General features: G+C 40.9%; 2 protein-coding genes across 2 annotated transcripts in view; both read left to right on the forward strand.

The window, feature by feature from the left end:
* The window catches only part of fndc5b (fibronectin type III domain containing 5b), a 40,338-nt gene that overhangs the window by 7,244 nt on the left and 12,277 nt on the right, over nt 1-20,817 (forward strand). The window contains exons 3-4 of the mRNA XM_085261836.1: nt 2,989-3,187; nt 11,601-11,690. Of these exons, the coding sequence (XP_085117962.1) occupies nt 2,989-3,187; nt 11,601-11,690 (289 nt within the window). The remainder of the gene's footprint in view (nt 1-2,988; nt 3,188-11,600; nt 11,691-20,817) is intronic.
* Nucleotides 18,405-20,493, forward strand: LOC146549762 (E3 SUMO-protein ligase ZBED1-like). The gene is made up of 2 exons (XM_085261837.1): nt 18,405-19,638; nt 19,802-20,493. The coding sequence occupies exons 1-2, from the start codon at nt 18,572-18,574 to the stop codon at nt 20,475-20,477; spliced, it is 1,743 nt and encodes a 580-aa protein (XP_085117963.1). The 5' UTR covers nt 18,405-18,571; the 3' UTR covers nt 20,478-20,493.

Below are 20,817 nucleotides of genomic sequence, written 5' to 3' on the forward strand. Positions count from 1 at the left end.
TTAAAGACCAGGTAGCTTAAGAAAAACAAAATGAATACCTTGGAGTGTCAACGTCTTGACCTGAATCCGATTGAGAGGCTGTGACATGACCCTAAAAAGGCAGTTCATGCTAGAAAACCCTCCACTGTGGCTGCATTACAACAATTCTGCAAAGATGAATGAGCCAAAATTCCTCCACAGATGTAAAAGACTCAATGCCAGTTGTCACAAACGCTTGATTGCAGTTGTTGCTGCTAAGGGTGGCCCAACCAGCTATTAGGTTCAGGGGGCAATCACTTTTTCACACAGATCCATGTAGGTTTGACACAACTGAGGAAGCTCCTCAGTTGTGTCAAACAATTTGAAAACTGTTTCTGGCTTACTCAAAAACGACTGCTTAGGAAAAACAAAACACTATAGGCATCGTAGGCATGAATGAGCCCTGCAAACTGTTCTCCTGCTCCCAAATGGTGTATTGTTGCTACAGTACAGAACAGATTTGAGTAGATTAGACCGTTGTCATCTTGGGTTAAATTGGGCTGGAGCAATTCAGGACCGCATTCTGGTATGGAGTTAAATACAAAATAATGTCAAAAAAGTTCATTTTTCATGCAGCTGATGCCATGGGGACAGTTAAGTCACCACCTGGTTCCACCTGCCCACATAGTTTTCTCTTTTTTGTCACTGTCACTGCATCCATGCTGCAGATGTCAGTAAAGTTGAGTCTGTGGCGCTTCAGCTCTACTCAAGGGAAGCGAGAAAAAGCAGAGTAACTTTTTTTAAAAAATTTAAATGCAATGTGTCAAACAGTTCAACAAACAAACAAACCATTTCTGTGGTAGGTAACGACTGCTCAGCAGGTGACATTTGATGAACTGGAAATGTAAATTTTAATCACACATCAGATCTCTACATGTGATGCTTATTAGGTTATTTCATATTGTGAAATGGCTTTGACAACACATTAAATGATCATTTAAATGTTATTCAGAGGTCATATATCGCTGCTACTTTAACCTCCTAGGACCTGGCGTCCACATATGTGGACATCACATTTTAGGGTTGTCTAGACCAAAATAATACATTTTTCTCTACAAGGGCCTGATATCCACTTACGAGGACATTATACTGCCACTGTTCTATCAAAATATAAAGCGAATGTCCTCATATGTGGATCTCATTTTTCTCAGAAACGAAAATCAGGTTAAAAAAAAATCACGTAATTCTTTGTTTTTACATACCATCAGGTCCCAATCAGCCCAAATAGCAAAGAGAAATTAAAAATGCATGCCGTGGAAGAGTTCGGGTCTTAGGAGGTTAAGTCCAGGATAGCTGCAGAGATGTAAGAGAGTGAGAGAGAATAAAGATGGTGGTAAAAAAATAACCCCCACAAGGAAAAAGCTTTAAAAACCTTATTTGTGGGCAAAGTCTGCAAAACCTTAAATTATTTTTGACAGTTCTAGACATAGGATAGTCTAGACATGCAGTTTTTGACCACAAATGGAGTTCATTTAGCTAACGCTTGAAAATAACAGGACTTAATTTTAAAAGGAGTCATCAGTCTTCTGCTTTATGTTGTAGAACTGAACCCATAAAGAGCAGCATACCTCAGAACAAGCAGCCAGCTAACCACAGCCTGTTCACCAAACAAATCTACTAGAGATCACAGTCCAGTGATTATGTCACTTATTACTAAGCGAGTCATATCCCCACTTTTACTGTTACACCAGAACTTAGGGTTGCACCACCTGCCAAATCACATTTTAACCCCTGTTTGTCACCAATGTCCAATTATTGGATATTCGGATCCCTACTTTAGATATCAATATCAAATAAATACCCATGAATCTGTTTAAAATTATTTTTTAAAAGTATTTGTATTACGACGGGAAAAGTTGCCAGAAGATCATCACATTTGAGGTTTTCTTCACAGTTAAAAAGGTCCAGGGATAGTTGTCTGTACATCTATTGGCTAATGGCTAATTCCATATATAGTGTGAAATATGGCACCTTCAAACCACAGGTTTAACATAAATAAACACCAAAAAAAAAAGCATGTGAAATCCAAAGTCAGAAAATCATAGCTTAAAAAAAATATCAGAAACTTGTATTTGGCCGTATTGCCAAATACAAATCCAACCTTCCCAAATGCACATGTAGATACAACATATGAGGAGAAGCTGGCATGAAGGTGGGTTGCAAAGAAGCTTGCAGATGCACGGCCACTGTGGTCAAGCCAAAGCGACTAATGTGCCATATATGAGATTTTCCAGTTGGTTTAATATTAGAGGGTTCTCTAGGCCAGTTTCTAGTTTAGTTTCTGAGGCCACATTAAGAAACACTTTCAAATGTACTTTTTCAAATGCACCTCTTGTCTACATGAAGTTTTAATGGTTTAAGAAATCTGCTTCTTTAATTGCCTGGTAAACAAAAGTGCCCCCAAGGTGCCTTACTTTTAATCTAGCAGGAGCCAATTGACCTGAGTAAGCAGCCCTAGCTGGATAATAATGTACATTTCTAGCAGAGTGTACACTGCCAGAGAGGCTCTCTCTCTGTCTGTCTCTCTTTCTTTATGCTTAATTACATTGTAAAAAAAAAAAAAAAAAACCCAGAAGGCTTTATTTCAGCATTTTCCTTTCTATTAACCAAGAGAGACGTGTTTGCATTTGCACCACATCAGACCTAACCAGGAAAATTGGACTTTGCCACTAGAAATCTGAACTTGATAAAGCGTGCACCCTGGGAATATTCACTAACAAGAAGAAAGGAAGTATTGCTAAGCCTATTATTTTAAGTGGAAATATATATATATATATATATATATATATATGTGTGTGTGTATATATATATGTGTGTGTGTATATATATATATATATATATATATACGGAAATGTATGGAAATGTCACCCTTTTCATGCCAAAGAATTCACAAGTGGGTACTGGCATATCGGGGGAAAAAACAAATACAAAATGTACACTTCTGCCTTTCTGATCTTTGTGCTTCTGCAGAAGAAGGATGTACGCATGCTGAGGTTCATCCAGGAAGTGAACACCACCACACGCTCCTGTGCATTGTGGGATCTGGATGAGGACACCGAGTACATCGTCCACGTTCAGAGCATTAGCATGGGAGGAAGCAGCCCTCCAAGTCAGCCTGTGCTATTCAGAACGCCAAAAGAGTCCGAGAAGATGGCTTCCAAAAGCCCTGGTGAGAGAGAGAGTAATACTTTTTTAAAAATTTCAGAATCTAGATATTTTAAAGTCTAACCCTGGGTGAAAACTTTACCACTGCCTTGTCCCCAATTTTCTCTTTGCTTGCGTAAAGTTTCCCAAATTTTTCTCGTAGTTTCTCATTCGAATCTGTCCCTTTGAAGTGCTATTCTTCAGACGTTTCTCAGCCAGACATAACCTTCGTATGTGTGCTTTACTTCGACAGCACACGCTACAAACACACTCGTACAAATCAATAATTTTAATTCTGTGCATGCTGGGCTCGCAAATCTATAAAAGCACGCTGAAAAAGCAATCGTGCATCAACATAAGGACACTCGAAGGGAGGAAACCAACATTCTGCTCGACTGTCCTTCCCCTGCTGACGAACATAGATCTAAATCTGCCCGTTCACAGGTAGGAGCACTTAAATAGCAGCTTTTAAACACAGACAATAACGTGGAGGGCTAATCTTCTCTTAATGTTTCATCGCCACAAAAATAGTCTCTTTTTTGACAGTTAAATCCAACAAAACACAGGAATTGCCATCTTTGCTAGAGTCCCTCCCACCTCCTATTCGATGCATTGTTCTCACTCTCAAGCACAGAGGCTGCTGTTATCAGAAGCGCCTTGCACTGCTTCCAATTTTATCATGTCCGACCCAGTTACTGTGCCAAAAGCAGCTGCTTCAGAGGGACACGGCGAATGCTAAATGCTCATCAGCAGCAAAGTGATAAGAGTGGAAACAGGAGACATTAGGGAGCGGTGGATTCCCTGGAAACATCACAGTGAGGGAGCTTGCTGAGGGTCTTGTGAGGCAGGAATGTGTTGATAAGTGGTCTAGAGTATAAAAAATCAAAGAGAAATCTATCTGAACTTATGTAAGCAGTAAAAAAGCAACATATTAGTACATTTTTCACTAGCGCAGACAAAGAGTCATTTTTAAGCCAGCTGATTGTTATATGACTGTTAACATTTAATTTCTTGCTGTTTAACGGCAGCAACAGGGGCAAACTTGAAATTCTTGGTGATTGATGACACAGTAGGTTCTTAATTTCAAGATATGCATGCGGGTAGACGTGGGCAGATTTATCAGCTCTGCGACCACCCATTTTCTGTGGGCGGATTTTGTCCCCTGTAGCTAGGCAGGTAATTAAGTTAAGCTGTGTGAGCTGGCCGCGTCCAGCTGACTATATAATGCTTCCAGCTGACTTCATTTTAAATCGAGACTCATGCAAAAAAGGGTCTCACATACTTTATGGACTTCATGAGCAACTGCATGTCCCTGAATAAACAAAAAGTTATTTTTATCACATGACGTTGCACTTAAATGATATGGAAATGATACTTTTGGCTATTTAACTCATTCACTGCCAGGGTTTTTGAGCATTTTTACTCATTTTTGAAGAGCCACAGAAAACTGTGTGTTATGATCATATAAACGCTGAACCTACCAAAATGAAGAACAGACTCTCTTCTTCCATCCAAAAAAAAAAGCTTGTTTCTACCATTTTCCATTCTTTAGTAATCAGCTGTAGAAGAGAGGTGGGTTCCACCAAAAATGCCTGTTTTGACCACAAAAAGGGAGAAAACGAGCTTTTTGTGAAAAATACATTTCAAGCAGTCTGATGTTCACTGACAAGCTGCCCGAGGTTGTATTCTAGCCCCTCCCATTGAAAAACGTAATTGATGTCTATAGACGTCAATGGCAGTGAATGAGTTAATTGTCATGGTTGGCTGTGTGGCAGGCAGGCAAGCAGGAGTGGTGGATCCAAAATGCAGGACTCAGACACAGAAGTACAACTTAAAGCGCAGCTTTATTGCTGGGAAAACCTCTTACTAAACTAAACTCACCAAAAGACAAACAAAAACGCTGGTGGACTAAAACACTGTATCAGAAACACTGAACTGGAACTGGAGACAAAACACTGGCAACACGGAGGCAAAACACACAGCTTGTTGAGGGTACGACGCAACACTGACTCAGAGAAACACAGGGACTAAATACACTGGGAAGTAACGAGGAGAATGAGACACAGAAGGAGAGCACAGCTGGGGGAAATTAGAACTGACGAGACAAGCAAATCAGGACACATTCACATAAGACACGGACCTTCAAAGTAAAACAGGAAGGATCACACAGAGACGCGAACTTGACACAGTGGAGACAGCAACTAAGAAACACAGAGACATAAACCATAAGGCAGAGGACTCTAAGAACCGAGAGACACAGAGGGGAACTCAAACATGCAGACACAGACTTACACAGAACAGAGGGGACACAGAGAAACGAGAAGGGCAAGGGATCGAAACTAGAAACCATAGAATAACTCACACCAAGTACAATAATACAAAAATCACAAAGAACTAAAACGCTGGGTCAGGAGACCCAGGACCCTGACATTAATAATATCCTGTATATAAAAGATGGACATCGTAACATCACCCATTGGTGTATGGACTCTTTCTTTTTTAGACTCAAGTCATTTTTGAATTCTTGGCCTTTTTTTGAGCTGCAAGTGACCAAAGTTTAAAGACAGGCTGTGCAGCCTTAGTTAGTTATTAGGTAACAATATCTAACGAGCAAAGTGTCCTGTGATTAGATATTCGCTAATTCTTGTTAACTACAGCTGGGCGATATAAGATTTTTTCATATCACGATATGTTTTTTTCATTTCAGGCGATAACTATATCTATCACGATATAAGCCAAATAACTATATTTGTAAGATTTAAATGTGCCGTTGCTCACAAGTAAAATGTGAAATAATCAGCAGCTTGTTTTTATTTAAATATTTATTTCCCATAATAAGTTCAACAGGGTAGATGTACTTAAGGAACATGAGACTTTTTCAGATAAATAAAGGCAAATATTGCAAACTACACAAAAGGCAGCCGCTAAAGCGTTTAAGTTTCAAAATAGAACAAACGAAACAGACTAAATTGTCAATTCCACTTAGAAACAAAATATTAATTCTAAAAATAAATCTTAGTTTGTTTTACAGAAGAACAGACAAAATTGACTAACTTTTGTCAATATCAAATAAACTGAGAACTAAAAGGAAATTCTCAATCTCTCCTTGTTGTATAGCTTAGCTTTTCAAACAGTTTTAACAGTTACTTTAGTCTGACAAAAGCCTAATGACGAATTAGCGCTTCCAGTCAGAGACCGAGGCTACGTCCACACGTACACGGGTATTTTTGAAAACTGAGATTTTCCGTTTTCGTTTTAAAAAATAATCCCGTCCACACATAAAGGCAGAAATGAAGGAAAACGCTGCTATGAACATGACAAAGTAGCAGGTGGCGCTAGATTCCTAACCGTGTAGAAATGTTGGCCAATCAGAAGTCTAGAAGCCTCGGTGGGAAAAAGTAAACAAAGCTGGGGCATAGAAGCAGAAAGAAAGAAAGTGTACTTTATTGGTCCCCGTGGGGAAAATCCCTCTCTGCATTTAACCCATTCACTCAGTGAAGCAGTGGGCAGCCACTGGGCGCCCGGGGAGCAGTGTGTAGGGACGGTACCTTGCTCAGGGGTACCTCAGGGTAGTTGTTCAGGGGAATCGAACCCCCGACCTTCCGATCATGGGGCCACCACTCTACCTACTGAGCTATCCCTGCCCTGAACCAAGTCGTATGTGTGGAGGGACAGTAACTGTGTGTATATGTAAGCATTTAAACACTGCAGAGAGTAGAATTAACGGTAACAGTATTGTAGAAATTCATTTCACCGAAACAATAACGTGGTGCACAGTGTGACATCAAAAAATGCGCACAGCTTTGACGCTGCGTTTTCTCCGTTTTTCTAGTCCACACGTAAATGCAAAAACGGAGTTTTCAAAAATATCCACCCTGGCCGGAGTTTTTAAAAATCTTCGTTTTCAGTGACCAAAAACGGCGTTTACATGTGGACGAAAGGTGCAAACGCATAGAAAACTCTGCGTTTTCAAAAATACCCGGGTACGTGTGGACGTAGCGCATGCACCAGTTTATTGTATTTCCAGACTTGCTTTCGGCACAATTTACAGTGCCGAAAGCTACTCTGTTTTTTGTCAGACTTGAAATAGCCGAAATACCTTCACACTACGGAACTTCTATGGCTCTTCAGTTCGACAATCTCTCCGGCATTGGAACCATCATCTGTTTTCTCTTCGGTAACCTTCGGTCACACTCGGTTGATTTTTCTAGTCGGCACACTCATTTCCTCCATTACCCGGGCGGTACGGTGGCTGGCTGCTTCCCAAACAAATACACATGTGCGGCTTGGCACTTGTGCTGTACGTAACAAGTCATGTGACGTGACGCTGCGGCTGTGATTGGTTTGGCTCTGCGCTACTTAATTTGGATTGGCTGTTCTTTTTTTCTTTTCTTTAAGAGGACAAGAGCGGCGAGGTCTATCGCAATAGTTAAATTTTTCTATCGAGAAAAAGTTATATCGCGATACATATCGTTATCGTTCTATCGCCCAGCTCTATTGTTAACATATGAATACATAAAAATAGAGAAAAAATGCAAAAATTTCAGTCACTAAAAGTGGTCCACAGACGTCTTGGATGATCTGTTAGTAAAGTTAACCAAGACATGTTATTAGTCATATTAAAAATACTTTGAATTCTCTTGAATTAGCTGACCTGTCACTCAAAGCACGCGTGGCCCTACTAATGCATAAATTTGAGCCTTAAGCCTAATAAAGTTTTATACCCTGTGCCGTTGCCTTGAAGAGAAAATTACCCAAAGAAACTGAAACAATGTTTTATACTTGGCTGATAAAATGCTTATTTTGGTTTTTAAGTTCAAGAGAAATTGGCTTGCTTTTAGAGTCTGCCACAAGTGGCCATCCAAGGAACTGCATTTTTTTGCACTGTGTTGGGCCTCGTTTTATTACTAAAGTCTGGCACTTAGCTTAAATAAGTACATAATTAAAAGAAAAGAAAAAAGATCTAAACTAAAATTTTCATAATCTAACTGATTTCACGCCGTTTTAGCATAAAGAGACACTCAAAGCTTGGCAAAACAATCTGATAATCAAAAGGTTAAGGTTGGTAAACCCTCTTTGGACAATTACTGTTTTGAATAGAGTTTTAATTGTTGGTCATAGTGACAAAGATTATGGACTAAATTTAGGGATTTCTCAGAATGGCTACGGCTAATGTCTTCAGCCTTGTTAAAAAATCGAGGTTACAAATCTTAATGGCGATGAACATTTTTGTTATGTTTCAGTGTACGTGAGGTCATGTGTGGCGATGTGTAGCACGAAAGTTTGTCTTGATGTTTAGGGGCTTTGACTTTGATGGAAGTTTCTTGTCTGCCTATAGTGTCCTGCATGTGTGTGTGTTGGTGGAAGCGTTCATTAGCTGCCCTGATTAAATCTCCCAGCCATTACTGCTCTGCTCCCCTTCTAAGCGGGTATTAATCAGCCTGACAGGATTTAGTATCTGTAGGTGCAAAGCAACACAACAGGAAGCCTGCTTGGGTTTCTCTCTGTTCTTCTTCTTCTCTCGTGGAAGTTTTGAATGCACTGACATTTTTTATGTAGCAAAATCTTTTAATTCAATTTAACTTTTCAATTTCAGTTCATTTCAGTGTTATTTATACAGCGTCGAATCACAACAACCACCACCTCAAGGTTCTTTATATTGTAAGGTAGAACCTAAAATGTAATTGTAATGTGTTCTTTTTATGTTGTTTATTACATTTTATAGGCTGCTGAAAAAGCCAAAGGTTTAGTAAATAAATCTTTTTCAGCAGTCTGATTACTGTCAGAACTGTTTTTACATTTAATTTATCTCTGAAATTGTGCTGAGCACCATGTTGCTCTGCAGCAGCAGATTGCTCTGTAACACAGCTGCACTCATTCATGCAGTCTGGAAGCTTCCCACTAAAACCAGTGCCTTCCCATTTAAACTGCAGCAGGTTTGGACTTTTGCCTCAAAATAGAATTTTGAAGTTTTGACTTGACAAAATGATCAATAATATTTTTTTTCTCTTAATGCAGCCAGAATATGTAGTTTCACATGAACGCTACATTCTGTATTTTCTTTGAATATTTTGATCCTACATACAACGGCATTAAGCTAATGCAGAAATTCCACAAACTGCATTTCCTTGAATGCTCAGTTGAGGCTAGCTCCCAAAACAGATTGATAGCTAAAGGCTCTCTTATTAAAATAACCTGCAGAAACAAACATGTTTACATACTGGTATAAAAACCAGTTTGGGTTTTCATAGCTCATTTGTTTAGGGCCTAAGAACTGCATTTTCATGGGCGTGGCCAAGCTAACTCAGGCTGCGAGGAGCATTCCTGCCTTTTGGAAAAATATGCAACTTCTTTTAACCATCTAAAAAATAATGTGGCTTTCTATTAGGGGTAGGGGGAGATATTGATACAGCACAGTATGGCGATAGTTTGTTTGGTGATATTGTATCACTACAGAAAACTAAATATCAGTATTTTATTAGGTAATTCAAATATTCTGGGAACACTATGAACAAGAAGGCTCATCTCATTCACCAGCATTCTGAGATAATGTTAGCCGAGCAAACTTGAATTAAATCTGCTCACCTGCAAAACCATCCAACACAGAATCCGAACGAGGTTGTAGGGACTGACTTCACTCATTGATGTTAAAATCAATCCATAACATTTATGTGAAGTGGGGGGGTTTTCACAGATTATTGGTTGATATTCTGTCTCTCTCCATTAGATTTAAACTTTTATAAAAATGTAGAGACTGTTTTTTTGTAATTGAGCAAACTTACAAATTCAGCAGTGGATCAAAATTAAAAAATGTTCCCACTCAGTCACAGACTGATATCTGACTGACTTATAACAGCATTTGGCAGGTTTTAGTAGAAGAAAAAACTGAAATGAAATAACTTTATCTTATTGGATAAAACAGAAACTGAAAAAGTTTGACTTCATTTACATAATTTGCAGCTGAAAAACATGATAAATTGCAATACTCAGCATATTGCAAAATTCTTAAATAATGTCATATTTTGAGTACTTTGATAATACTTTTTGTGTACTTAACTGTACTAACAGCCTTTCTAAGAAGTCAAAGTTCTAGTTGTGCTGAGTGAAGCTGTATTCATTTGTATGCTACATACCATTAATTAGCAGGTATTTCCTGTAGCCATTAATCTGAAGTAGAGAGCTTACGCCTGACTCTTCATGTCTCAAGGGGCTCGATGGCTGATGCTAATGTTACCAACACTTGCCAAGGGAGCAACCTCAAGGCTGCCGAGTGTTCAGCTCGTCTGTTGGCTGATATCTCCACACCTCTCCTCGTAGCTTTGGGTCTGCCCTCGCAACATAAACATATAATCTGCTCCTAGCAACTTATTAGAGTATAACCTTTCCTCTGCGCAACCCTAGGGACTTAGTTTGAGCTTAGAGGGATCACCATGGAAACAGCAGAGTTTTGAGCAAGCCAGAACACAGAAGTGTCAAAATCATCATCCCCGACTCCAAACGGCAAAACGGTGACCTGAAGAGACCACAAGTGGGGATGAAACGCACCCCTTCCTTAGAGGCCACAGCTGCACTTACCTGTCATAGTTTGAAATTTAAAAAAAAAATAGCGGACAGCTGTGAGCAAATCGAAGACTTCCCAGTAAATAACTAAATTGCAATAAAAGTGATGCTCGTCCTTAAACACGTTCAGATGGTAGCCTGTTTGATGAATTGCTGGTTCTGTCACGTTTTATCACTTCAAAGTGTAATAGAAATCAAACATATCAGTGTCTTGTATTGTCAGCAACGGCTGGTCCATTTGGTTTTATTGCACCGAGGTTTTCTTTGCTGTCAGCTCCATAAAGAGTACTGTACACCTTTAAGATCAGCCCCCTTCAACCAGTGTGTGGTCAGCACTTCCTTTGGGGATATGCACATCAACTTAGGATGCAAGCCCAGACAAAGTATTGACAGTGATGTCTTTATTCAGTTTTTTTTCATGTTTTTTACCCTTTAGATAACAGACTGACCCAGGGGAAGCAGGCTGGGGAAGAAGGTGGAGGAAGGAAGGCTGCTTGACTAAGGGTATATGGGAGGTAGCATAAGGCCTTGTGTTGGCAGCAGGGAGGAAGCGGTTGTAGTCCAAACTGTGTTCAAACCTTTAACCCACTGATTGGTTTTAAGCTGCGGCTGCCAGAGTGCTGTCAGCAAGAGGAACACAGTGAGTGATGGGGTAGGGATCCTGCTTACTCTGTCTCTGCGGACCTCTGCTCTCACTTAGCTTTAATTACACTGACCAGAGTGGGGAATTTACACCAGTCAGCCTCTCTGCTCTCTTGTCACCCTGCTTGATTCTTTTATCTTTCCCTGCAGATTTTCAGAGTATGTGGGACGATGAATCGCAGCATCCTCACCGACGCTCTGTTGACTGTGCTCACGTTTCTGTGTTCTCTCTCCAGACGAGGTGACGATGGAGGAGGTCGGCGATGCTGCCCAGCTGAGGGCGGGAGAACTCATCATCATCGTAGTGGTGCTCGTCATGTGGGCAGGTAATATTTCTGTTCAGTGATGCACATTTGTCACCACGGACCTCGTAGGAATCCACTGTCTTTGGGCAAATGTTCCTGTTAAGAGAAACAGTGGCTGCGGTATCATCCCTCTGTAATGAGTGCCAGACGCCTGCAGGGCCTTCGAGATGATGTAAAGATAGCTAGTGTGAATTTGGGCGCCAACGCATCAAATCCAAGTCTCAGTTTGATAAACTCATCAACAGGAAACAACTGCAAAAAATAAGCTAAAGGCTTATCAGCATACAAGCAGCTCTTATAGGAAAATGCGTATCGAAGATGTGTTTATGTAAAGCAACATACATACTTCCTTTATTATGTTATAAATGGTGCTGGTACATAGCAAGTCTCCTGTTATTATCAAACCTGACTGCTTCCTTAATATTCCCATGACATGGATAATGCACGTAAGATGGACGGTACTTATTTATGGTACCTTTCTATTCAGTAAGTGTTTCTTATTACAAGTCTCAATCATTTAAACACAAATTCACACACATTCAATTCAATTCAATTTTATTTATACAGCGCCAAATCACAACAACAGCCACCTCAAGGTGCTTTATATTGTACAGTAGACCCTACGATAATAGATACAGAGAAAAACCCAACAAGCATATGACCCCCTATGAGCAAGCACATTGGCGATAGTGGGAAAGAAAAACTTCCTTTTAGCAGGAAGAAACATCCGGCAAAACCAGGCTCAGGGAGGGGCGGGGCCATCTGCTGCAACCACTGGGGAGTAGTGATGGGATTTCCGGCTCTTTTTAGAGAATCGGCTCTTTCGGCTCTGCTCACTAAAAAGAGCCGACTCTTTTGGCTCCCAACCTGCTCTTCAGGTTGTTTTGTTGTTTTAATTAATTTATTATTAACGACAATATAAAATTATACACAAAAGGAATTACTAATGCAAAAAATGTGGTTTTATTTACACTCAACAAAAATATAAACGCAACACCTTTGTTACTGCTCCCATTCCCCATGGGATGGACGTAGAGACCTAAAATTCATTCCAGATACACAATATAACTATCCCTCCCAAACAGTGGTCACAAATCAGTCCAAATGTGTGGTAGTGGGCACATCTGCTATATTGAGATAATCCATCCCACCTCACAGGTGTGCCACATCAGGATGCTGATCTGACATCATGAGTAGTGCACAGGTGTACCTCAGACTGCCCACAACAAAAGGCCACCCTGGAATGTGCAGTTTTTTGCGCTATTGGGGGTCTGGGGACCCAGAACCGGTCAGTATCTGGTGTGACCACCATTTGCCTCATGCAGTACAACACATCGTCGCATGGAGTCTATCAGATTGTCAATTGTGGCCTGTGGAATGTTGGTCCACTCCACTTCAATGGCTGTGCGAGGTTGTTGGATATTCGTGGGAACTGGTACACGCTGTCGTATACGCCGGTCAAGCACATCCCGAACATGCTCAATGGGTGACATGTCCGGTGAGTATGCTGGCCATGCAAGAACTGGGACATTCTCAGCTGCCATCTGCCCTGAACAATGTGAACCATGATTCATCCGTGAAGCGCACACCTCTCCAACGTGCCAGACACCATCGAATGTGAGCATTTGCCCACACAAGTCTGTTACGGCGACGAGCTGGAGTCAGGTCAAGACCCCGATGAGGACGACGGGCATGCAGTTGAGCGTCCCTGAGACGGTTTCTGACAGTTTGTGCAGAAATTGTTTGGTTGTGCAAACCAATTGTTCCAGCAGCTGTCTGGGTGGCTGGTCTCAGACGATCTTGGAGGTGAACCTGCTGGATGTGGAGGTCCTGGGCTGGTGTGGTTACACGAGGTCTGCGGTTGTGAGGCCGGTTGGATGTGCTGCCATATTCTCTGAAACGCCTGTGGTGACGGCTTGTGGTTGAGAAATGAACATTCAATGCACGGGCGACAGATCTGGTTGACATTCCTGCTGTCAGCATGCCAATTGCACGCTCCCTCATTGCTTGTGGCATCTGTGGCATTTTGCTGTGAGTCAAAACTGCACATTCCAGGGTGGCCTTTTGTTGTGGGCAGTCTGAGGTACACCTGTGCACTACTCATGATGTCAGATCAGCATCCTGATGTGGCACACCTGTGAGGTGGGATGGATTATCTCAATATAGCAGATGTGCCCACTACCACACATTTGGACTGATTTGTGACCACTGTTTGGGAGGGATGGTTATATTGTGTATCTGGAATGAATTTTAGGTCTCTACGTCCATCCCATGGGGAATGGGAGCAGTAACAAAGGTGTTGCGTTTATATTTTTGTTGAGTGTATATATGTTTATATATAAATATATGCGGTGGCCCCTTGAGACAAAGCACGTACAAACTCCAAAACACATTTCTAGCGTTAACTGAACTTCCAAAACAGAGCTACCTAGATCACTTAAATTACACAATTGAAAGCATATGTGTATTGTTTGTGTATTTATACACAAGCACTCATATATATATTCAAATAATTCAAAAAAATGTTCATTTACCTGTTACTACCACACACCAAATCCGGTCGTTGGTACTTCCTGGCTTGTGTAGCCACTAGGTAACAAAAGCTTTTACGTGTTTTGGAGTTTTTACGTGTTTTGAAAGCAAAGCACAAGGCTCGCGTGCAGAGTGAAGAGAGTGCGAAAGTGCGAGAGAGAGGGTGAGAGAAAGGAGCCAATAAGGAGTCGGCTCACGTCGTTCTCTTCAAAGAGTCGGCTCTAAGAGCCGTTTCGTTTGCAACCGACACATCACTACTGTGGAGAGACCGGTCTCCCCAACCAGTCACTGTATTCCAGTGGATACAATGGTGTGTGTCAGGATTTATTACTGGATACGTTGGCACGAGGACTGTAGGAGTCAGGGATTGATTTCTAGCAATCTATAACCACCCGTCTGTAAAACATTGTCCAGTAACAAGACTAAACTTACAGCCCTGCTAGCAGCTCTGTGATGATGCTAACCTTAATGCTGCTTCAAGCTAAATGCTAACATTAGGATTCTACCATATTTACCATTTTCTCCATTTTGTTTTGACCTTGCTTCTATGCTAAATGCTAAATGTAAAGCACTGATGGTTCTGCTAGATTACATGTCAAAAGATCTTTGACATTGTGACGGTGAGACAGTTTGCTTGAAATCAGTTGAAATCATCATGTGAGAAGGAAAATTCTGTTTGTCAACTAAACCTTAAGAAAGGTTCATCTTGGAACCATGAGTACGAGGGTTGCGTCAGGAAGGATATCCTCCATAAAGCCCTGTCAAATCAAACATCTGGATCAGTCTGCTGCGGTGAGCCATTGGAAAGATAAGGGAAATAATAATAATGACTAAAAACATCAATGTGTTGCTAGTTTGACTCTGGAAACTCTGGAATAGCCGGTTGTAGTTAGGTAGAGCAACTCAGATCATAACCTCAACAGGAAATTACACAGCTGACATCTTTCTTCTCTTTACTCTCAGACTGCAAGCTTACTTATGATCCCTGCAGGCTTAGTCTGCTAGGCATTCCCATGATGCATTGAGTATTTCTTATTCACTCTTTTTTACTTTCCTGGTGTTTTTATCACTCATTTTAATTCATTTTCATCTCTGGCTCTCTTGCATGTGTGCATTTTCCCCCTCACCCCACTGGTCACTACTGGGGTTTCTTCCTGTTAAAAGGGAGTTTTTCCTTCTCACTGTCACAGAGTGCTTTCTCATATGGGGATCATCTGATTGTTGGGGGTTTCCTCTTTAATATTTGTAGGATCTTTATCTTACATTAAAAAAGTGCTTTGAGGTGACAGCTGTTGCCATTCAGCACTGTATGAATTGAATGGATTTGAATATCTGTCTTCTGCAAACAATCTGTAATCTGTGTGCAACTCTCCACTCAGTGTCAGAACCAAAAAATAAATATATAAATAAAACTCATCCTGTTATCACTATTGAGCAGAGTTACATAAACTAGTGTAATGTATCTGTCTGTTAAAGGGGCAAAGATTCATCCTCTGGGGATTACCCACACAGTCCCATAAACCAGCGGTCCCCAACCTCTGGGCCACAGACCGTACTGGTCTGTGAGAGTTGAGGCTCGAGTGTGAAATTTATGGTTTTCAGGGTTTTTCATCGTTAACTCTGTTTCCCTGGTTCTTTTCCTGTGTTGTAATTGTGCGTCTTATATTGAAAGAAATATTTACGCGTTACCATAGCAACCAGAGCGCATTAAGGGGCAGAGAGGAGGATGTTACTCTCAATATTGTTGGTGCATTTCAGGAGGACGCTGCTAATAAAGTTACACAATTACACAGTGAATTTGTGTTTATTATTATATTTACAAAATACCACAGTTTTTGTCTCGGTCATATCATTTTATTTAGTTGTATTTATCCGCAACACCGGTCCGTGAAAATATATCTGACATCAAACTGGTCCATGGACCAAAAAAGGTTGTGGACCGCTGACATATACGACCATAGTCAGTTGTACTTCCTACCAGCTGCAGAAACTCTGACTCATTCTTTATAGCGAGCTGTTGCTCAATAACAGCGGACTTTACATTGAAATGAATTTTATATCACAGTTCACTTTTTCACTCAAGGTTAAGTGCTTTGCTGTGGAAAAAGTAGACTAAATTACACATCCACATACAAGAATTGTTACTTCTTCTTCTAGTTATTAGTTGTATGATGCGTCTCAACACTGTTTCACACATGCAGCTATAAATATCGCTTCCTAACCCACTTCACCAAGTGCAATGATATACAAATATGGCCCAAATACTGTATAAGGTATATACAGTACACACAGTACTCTGCAGGAGACCTGGATCTCCACTGCCTATTAGCCGTGAGAGGACATGAGACGTGGATTCAAAGACAGTTGGGAGATAGAAAAGAGAGAAAAACTGAGTCAATCGAGTTTTGAGAAAAGAGGAAAAAAAGAAAAAACGAGGGCATAGTGGAAAAAAAACTGAAAGTGAAGGAGGCGAATTATGTTTTTCACTTTTTAATTGGGCGTGTGGGGAATGCTTGGGGGATATCACAGCAAGATATCCCATCTCACTCTTTGGTATTGCAGTGATCAGATGAGCGGAGGCTGACATAAGCAGAACCACTGAGGCTGGAGCCCATTCAGGCCTGGATTGCACCCTCCACGTGCTCCCCCACCTTCATGAATTATTCCCTTTCTCCTTTTCTCCGCGCTTGTTCGCTATCTGCCGTCGCATCTGTAACTCCTCTGCCATGTTTTTAATCTCCCTGACTTGAAGGCAAGCTCCATGTGGCTATCTCAACATCACTTTCATATCACCATCTGCTCATTTCACGCTGCCTGTGTCTCTGTTTCTCTCAGCCCCATTTGAATGGCTTTATTGACACATCAGTAGCATGTATCATATCTTGCAGCTGCTGAAAGAAAAATATTTTCATGTTTTCACGTTTTGGTTTAAATCGGGCTATTTTATCAGCTTGTCAGCAAAGTTTCTAACAAACTGTTTTACAAGAGGTGATCAATGTCTAACTGAGTGACTAAAACAAGACTTTTTCTGTCTTATAACTATTTATCTGTTACTTAATTACTTTGGTGTAGTATGAATGGTCTTTATCAGTAGGAAAAGCACTAAACGTATTAAAATACATTTTAAAAGTCCAACATTTACACTCTCCGTCACATTTTCTAAAGCTGTCCAGTGGGCCAGATTGGAGTCTTTGCTGGGCTGACGTCTGACACCCTTTCGCAGTCTTTATCATCAGGGATAATATTAAATGACCCAATATGAATTGTAGCACTGAAGTTTTTCTCAGCATTAGCCAGTGGAGCTGTGTTTGCCATATAACAAGAATAAGGCTCTTAATGTATCTACAGCAGAAACAGGAGTCAAGAGTAATACAAGGGAATGTGCTCATTTAAAAAATAAAAATAAAAAGCTGTAGCTCTTTCAGATTAATTTCATCTATTATGGCGAGAAGCAAGTGTGGAAAAGCATGAAATAATACCATGCTGGATTGATTGGAAGGAGGATGTTCTTGGACAAGAAATCAGGCAACACACAGAGTAATGTATTTTTTTCTGCTCTTTGCACCTTTCTGGTTAACATCCAGATTCACATTTAGAAATGATTGCCTGGTGTTCATGCCTCTCTGAATGTGGTAAGCACGAGAGGCGCCGTAGCCTACAGCTTCCTAGTGCTGTTATTAGCGTCTTCTGCCACTAAAGTATAGCAGACCCATGGGACGCTCCCCTAAGTATGCAGAACATTTCATTGCAGTGCATTTTAAACCTCTTATGGAAAAGGCAGAGAACTTCATGGAGTTATGATTTTACATGCACCCACCTGCCTAAGACTTTGTGGCATCCATATAAAGCAGCAGTGGGGTTTTTTTTTATTACAAAAATATGATTTGAATTATGAGATCGCACTGCCACTCAATAATTTTTGGCAAACAAAATGTGTAAAGTGATCTCCCTCAGTCCCACAGCATCTCCTCCTTTCATCCAGATCCAGTTTTGCTTTCTCTTGTTGCTAATGTTTTGGGTTTTTCTCCCTCCAAATTTGGGTTATATTTAACTACGTTCATAAACTTTGTTAAGTGTATGAAAAATTAGATTTGGTTATGTATAGATACTAAATATATATATATATTAGTGCTGTCAAAATTATCGCGTTAATTGTTAAGATCAACGCGAAATGTTTAATGCATTAAAAAAATTTAACGCTGATTTTGTTTTTTTATTAATTTCCTGTAATCTAAGACCTTTAAATTCATGAGCACCTCTGGAGGAGGGGGCAACAGTGTGCTATGCTGGCGTTTGGCCTGACAGAAATGATTAGAAGAAGAAGTGACACCATGCTACTATCTAGCTAACACTAGCTAACACACGCAAGCATGGACGAGGGCGGACTTTTGGGTGGAAAGTTTCTCTTTAAGAAGTTGCCTGATGGCTTGTTGGACAAAACGAGAGTAATATGCACAATTTGCAAAGCTGAATTCAAGTACCACAGAAGCAGTTCATCACTGGCGTATCACCTGAGAGCAAAACACCCAACTGAATCCACCTCTACGGGACCTCGCCAGTCTACGCTTCAGGAGTATGGTGCTTGTGGACGAATAACAAAAAATGTGAGAGAAAAGGTAACCAATTCCTTGGTTGTTTGGATAGCTAAAAACTGCCGACCAGTTAGCATAGTAGAAGATGATGGACTGAGAGAAGTCATTCGTGCTGCATCAGGAGATGTGTGTTACAATCTGCCCTCGAGAGGAACCATTGTGTCGAGACTGCACACTTTGTATGGGGACCAGAGGGCTCAGCAGTCCAGCAAGCTTGTGCAAGTAAGGAATGTCGCTCTCACCGGAGACCACTGGACTTCGGTGAACAACGATAATTACTTGGGGGTCATGGCGCATTTTATTGATAACGACTGGACTATGCAATCGTTTGCACTAACAGTGAGTAAAACTGAAGAGAGACACTATGCTGAGGCGTGTGCTGACCATTTTCTGAATGTTGCAAACGAATGGAAAATCAAGGACAAGGTAACCACGCTTGGCACCGACAGTGCTCGTAACATGGTTGCAGCCGCCAGACTACTTCCATTTGAACACATGCCCTGCATGGCCCACATTCTGCAAAGAACGGTCACAGTTTCTCTTAATGACAGCGCATTTGAAAGGGCTCTGGCCAAATGTCGCAAGATTGTTGGACATTTTAAGCATAGTCCAGCAAACGCTCAGGAATTAAAGGCACAGCAAGCTGCACATGGACATCAAACAGAACCGCTTGTTCAGGACGTTCCAACAAGATGGAACTCCACCCTAGAGATGATCAAGCGGATCCAGAGAAACAAATTTGGGCTGACCACCATCCTGACTCAACAAAACAGCAAGGTGACTATGTTGACTGACCAGGAGCTTGACAGACTGCAAAAGCTGGAGGAACTACTGGAACCTTGCAGGTAAATCATTTTGTTTCTCATGATTGTGTGTCTATCTTTGCATTCTAGCTTTGTTTTCAAGTATGTTCTCCACCTCCACCTCTCTGTGTATTTTCATATGTGGTATTTATGTTTGTCTCTGTGTGATTAATAGAAAAATACAGACTTGATCTTTCTATTGCAGATATGTTACCGAACTGCTGGGAGGAGAGCGGTATGTCTCTTGTTCCATGGTGTTGCCAGCCTTGTGTCATTTGTTCAGGATTATGGAGCCCTCAGATGATGACCCAGTCTACGTTTTGAGGTTTAAGAAGATTTTTACCACAGACCTAGCTCAGCGGAGGGACAGCAGCAATCTCACATGGCTGAAGATCGCTACTGCCCTTGATCCCAGGTTTAAAGACCTTAAATGCCTTTCCAAAGATGAAAGAAGAGAGGTGTGGGCATCAGTACATGACCTTCTGATGTCAGAGACGGATGCACACCAACCATCTGCTCAGACAACAGAGGAACCCTCACCAAAGAAGAGCAAGATGTCCATCTGCTTGCTGGGTTCTCCTGATTCAGATACAGAGGAAGAGGAAGATGCTATAGACTGCTGTCTGAATCTGTACAAAGCAGAGCCCAAAATTGACATAGGAGAGTGTCCACTACAGTGGTGGTTAAAGAGAGAAGGAGCACATGCCAGGCTGGCACCTATTGCACGCAAGTACCTGTCAACCCCTGCAACCACAGTGCCTTGTGAGAGATTATTCTCACTCTCAGGTCACATCATTCAAAAGAAGCGTGCTTCTTTGTCATCAGACAATGTAAACAGAATAGTCTGCCTCAGTAACTGGCTGAGTGCAAAGAAGGACTAATCCAGATTGCTCCTTTGAAGTGAAAAATGTTCAACATTCTGGGTTTTCAGCCGTGTCTTTTTGTGTTTTAAATACTGAGTTTTGTGCACCCTTTATTGTTATGATATTCACTTTAACCTGTAGGCCTGGGTTCAGTCACTGTTGATGGACTTAAAGGTTTTATGTAAGTTTTCACTGTGTTAAAGATTGATGAAAACCATTAAAATTCTCTTTGAATTTCAGCATACATTCTTTGTGTTTATTCTGCATTTACTTCATTGTGTTGCATAAATGTCTGTTACAATCTTAAAATATAAAGAATGAAAAAATGTAATTGGAGCCAGGCTATTAATAAAGTAAT

Source organism: Mchenga conophoros, linkage group LG22, assembly GCF_057382185.1.
Source record: "Mchenga conophoros isolate Kocher_MC1m ecotype Shallow Benthic linkage group LG22, M_conophoros_male_GT1.1, whole genome shotgun sequence".
NCBI lineage: Eukaryota > Metazoa > Chordata > Actinopteri > Cichliformes > Cichlidae > Mchenga > Mchenga conophoros.

Coding starts and splice junctions, on each gene's coding strand:
- LOC146549762 (XM_085261837.1), top strand. CDS start 18,572: ATGGACGAGGGCGGACTTTTGGGTGGAAAGTTTCTCTTTAAGAAGTTG. Junction 19,639..19,801: donor GAACTACTGGAACCTTGCAG/GTAAATCATTTT, acceptor TTTCTATTGCAG/ATATGTTACCGAACTGCTGG.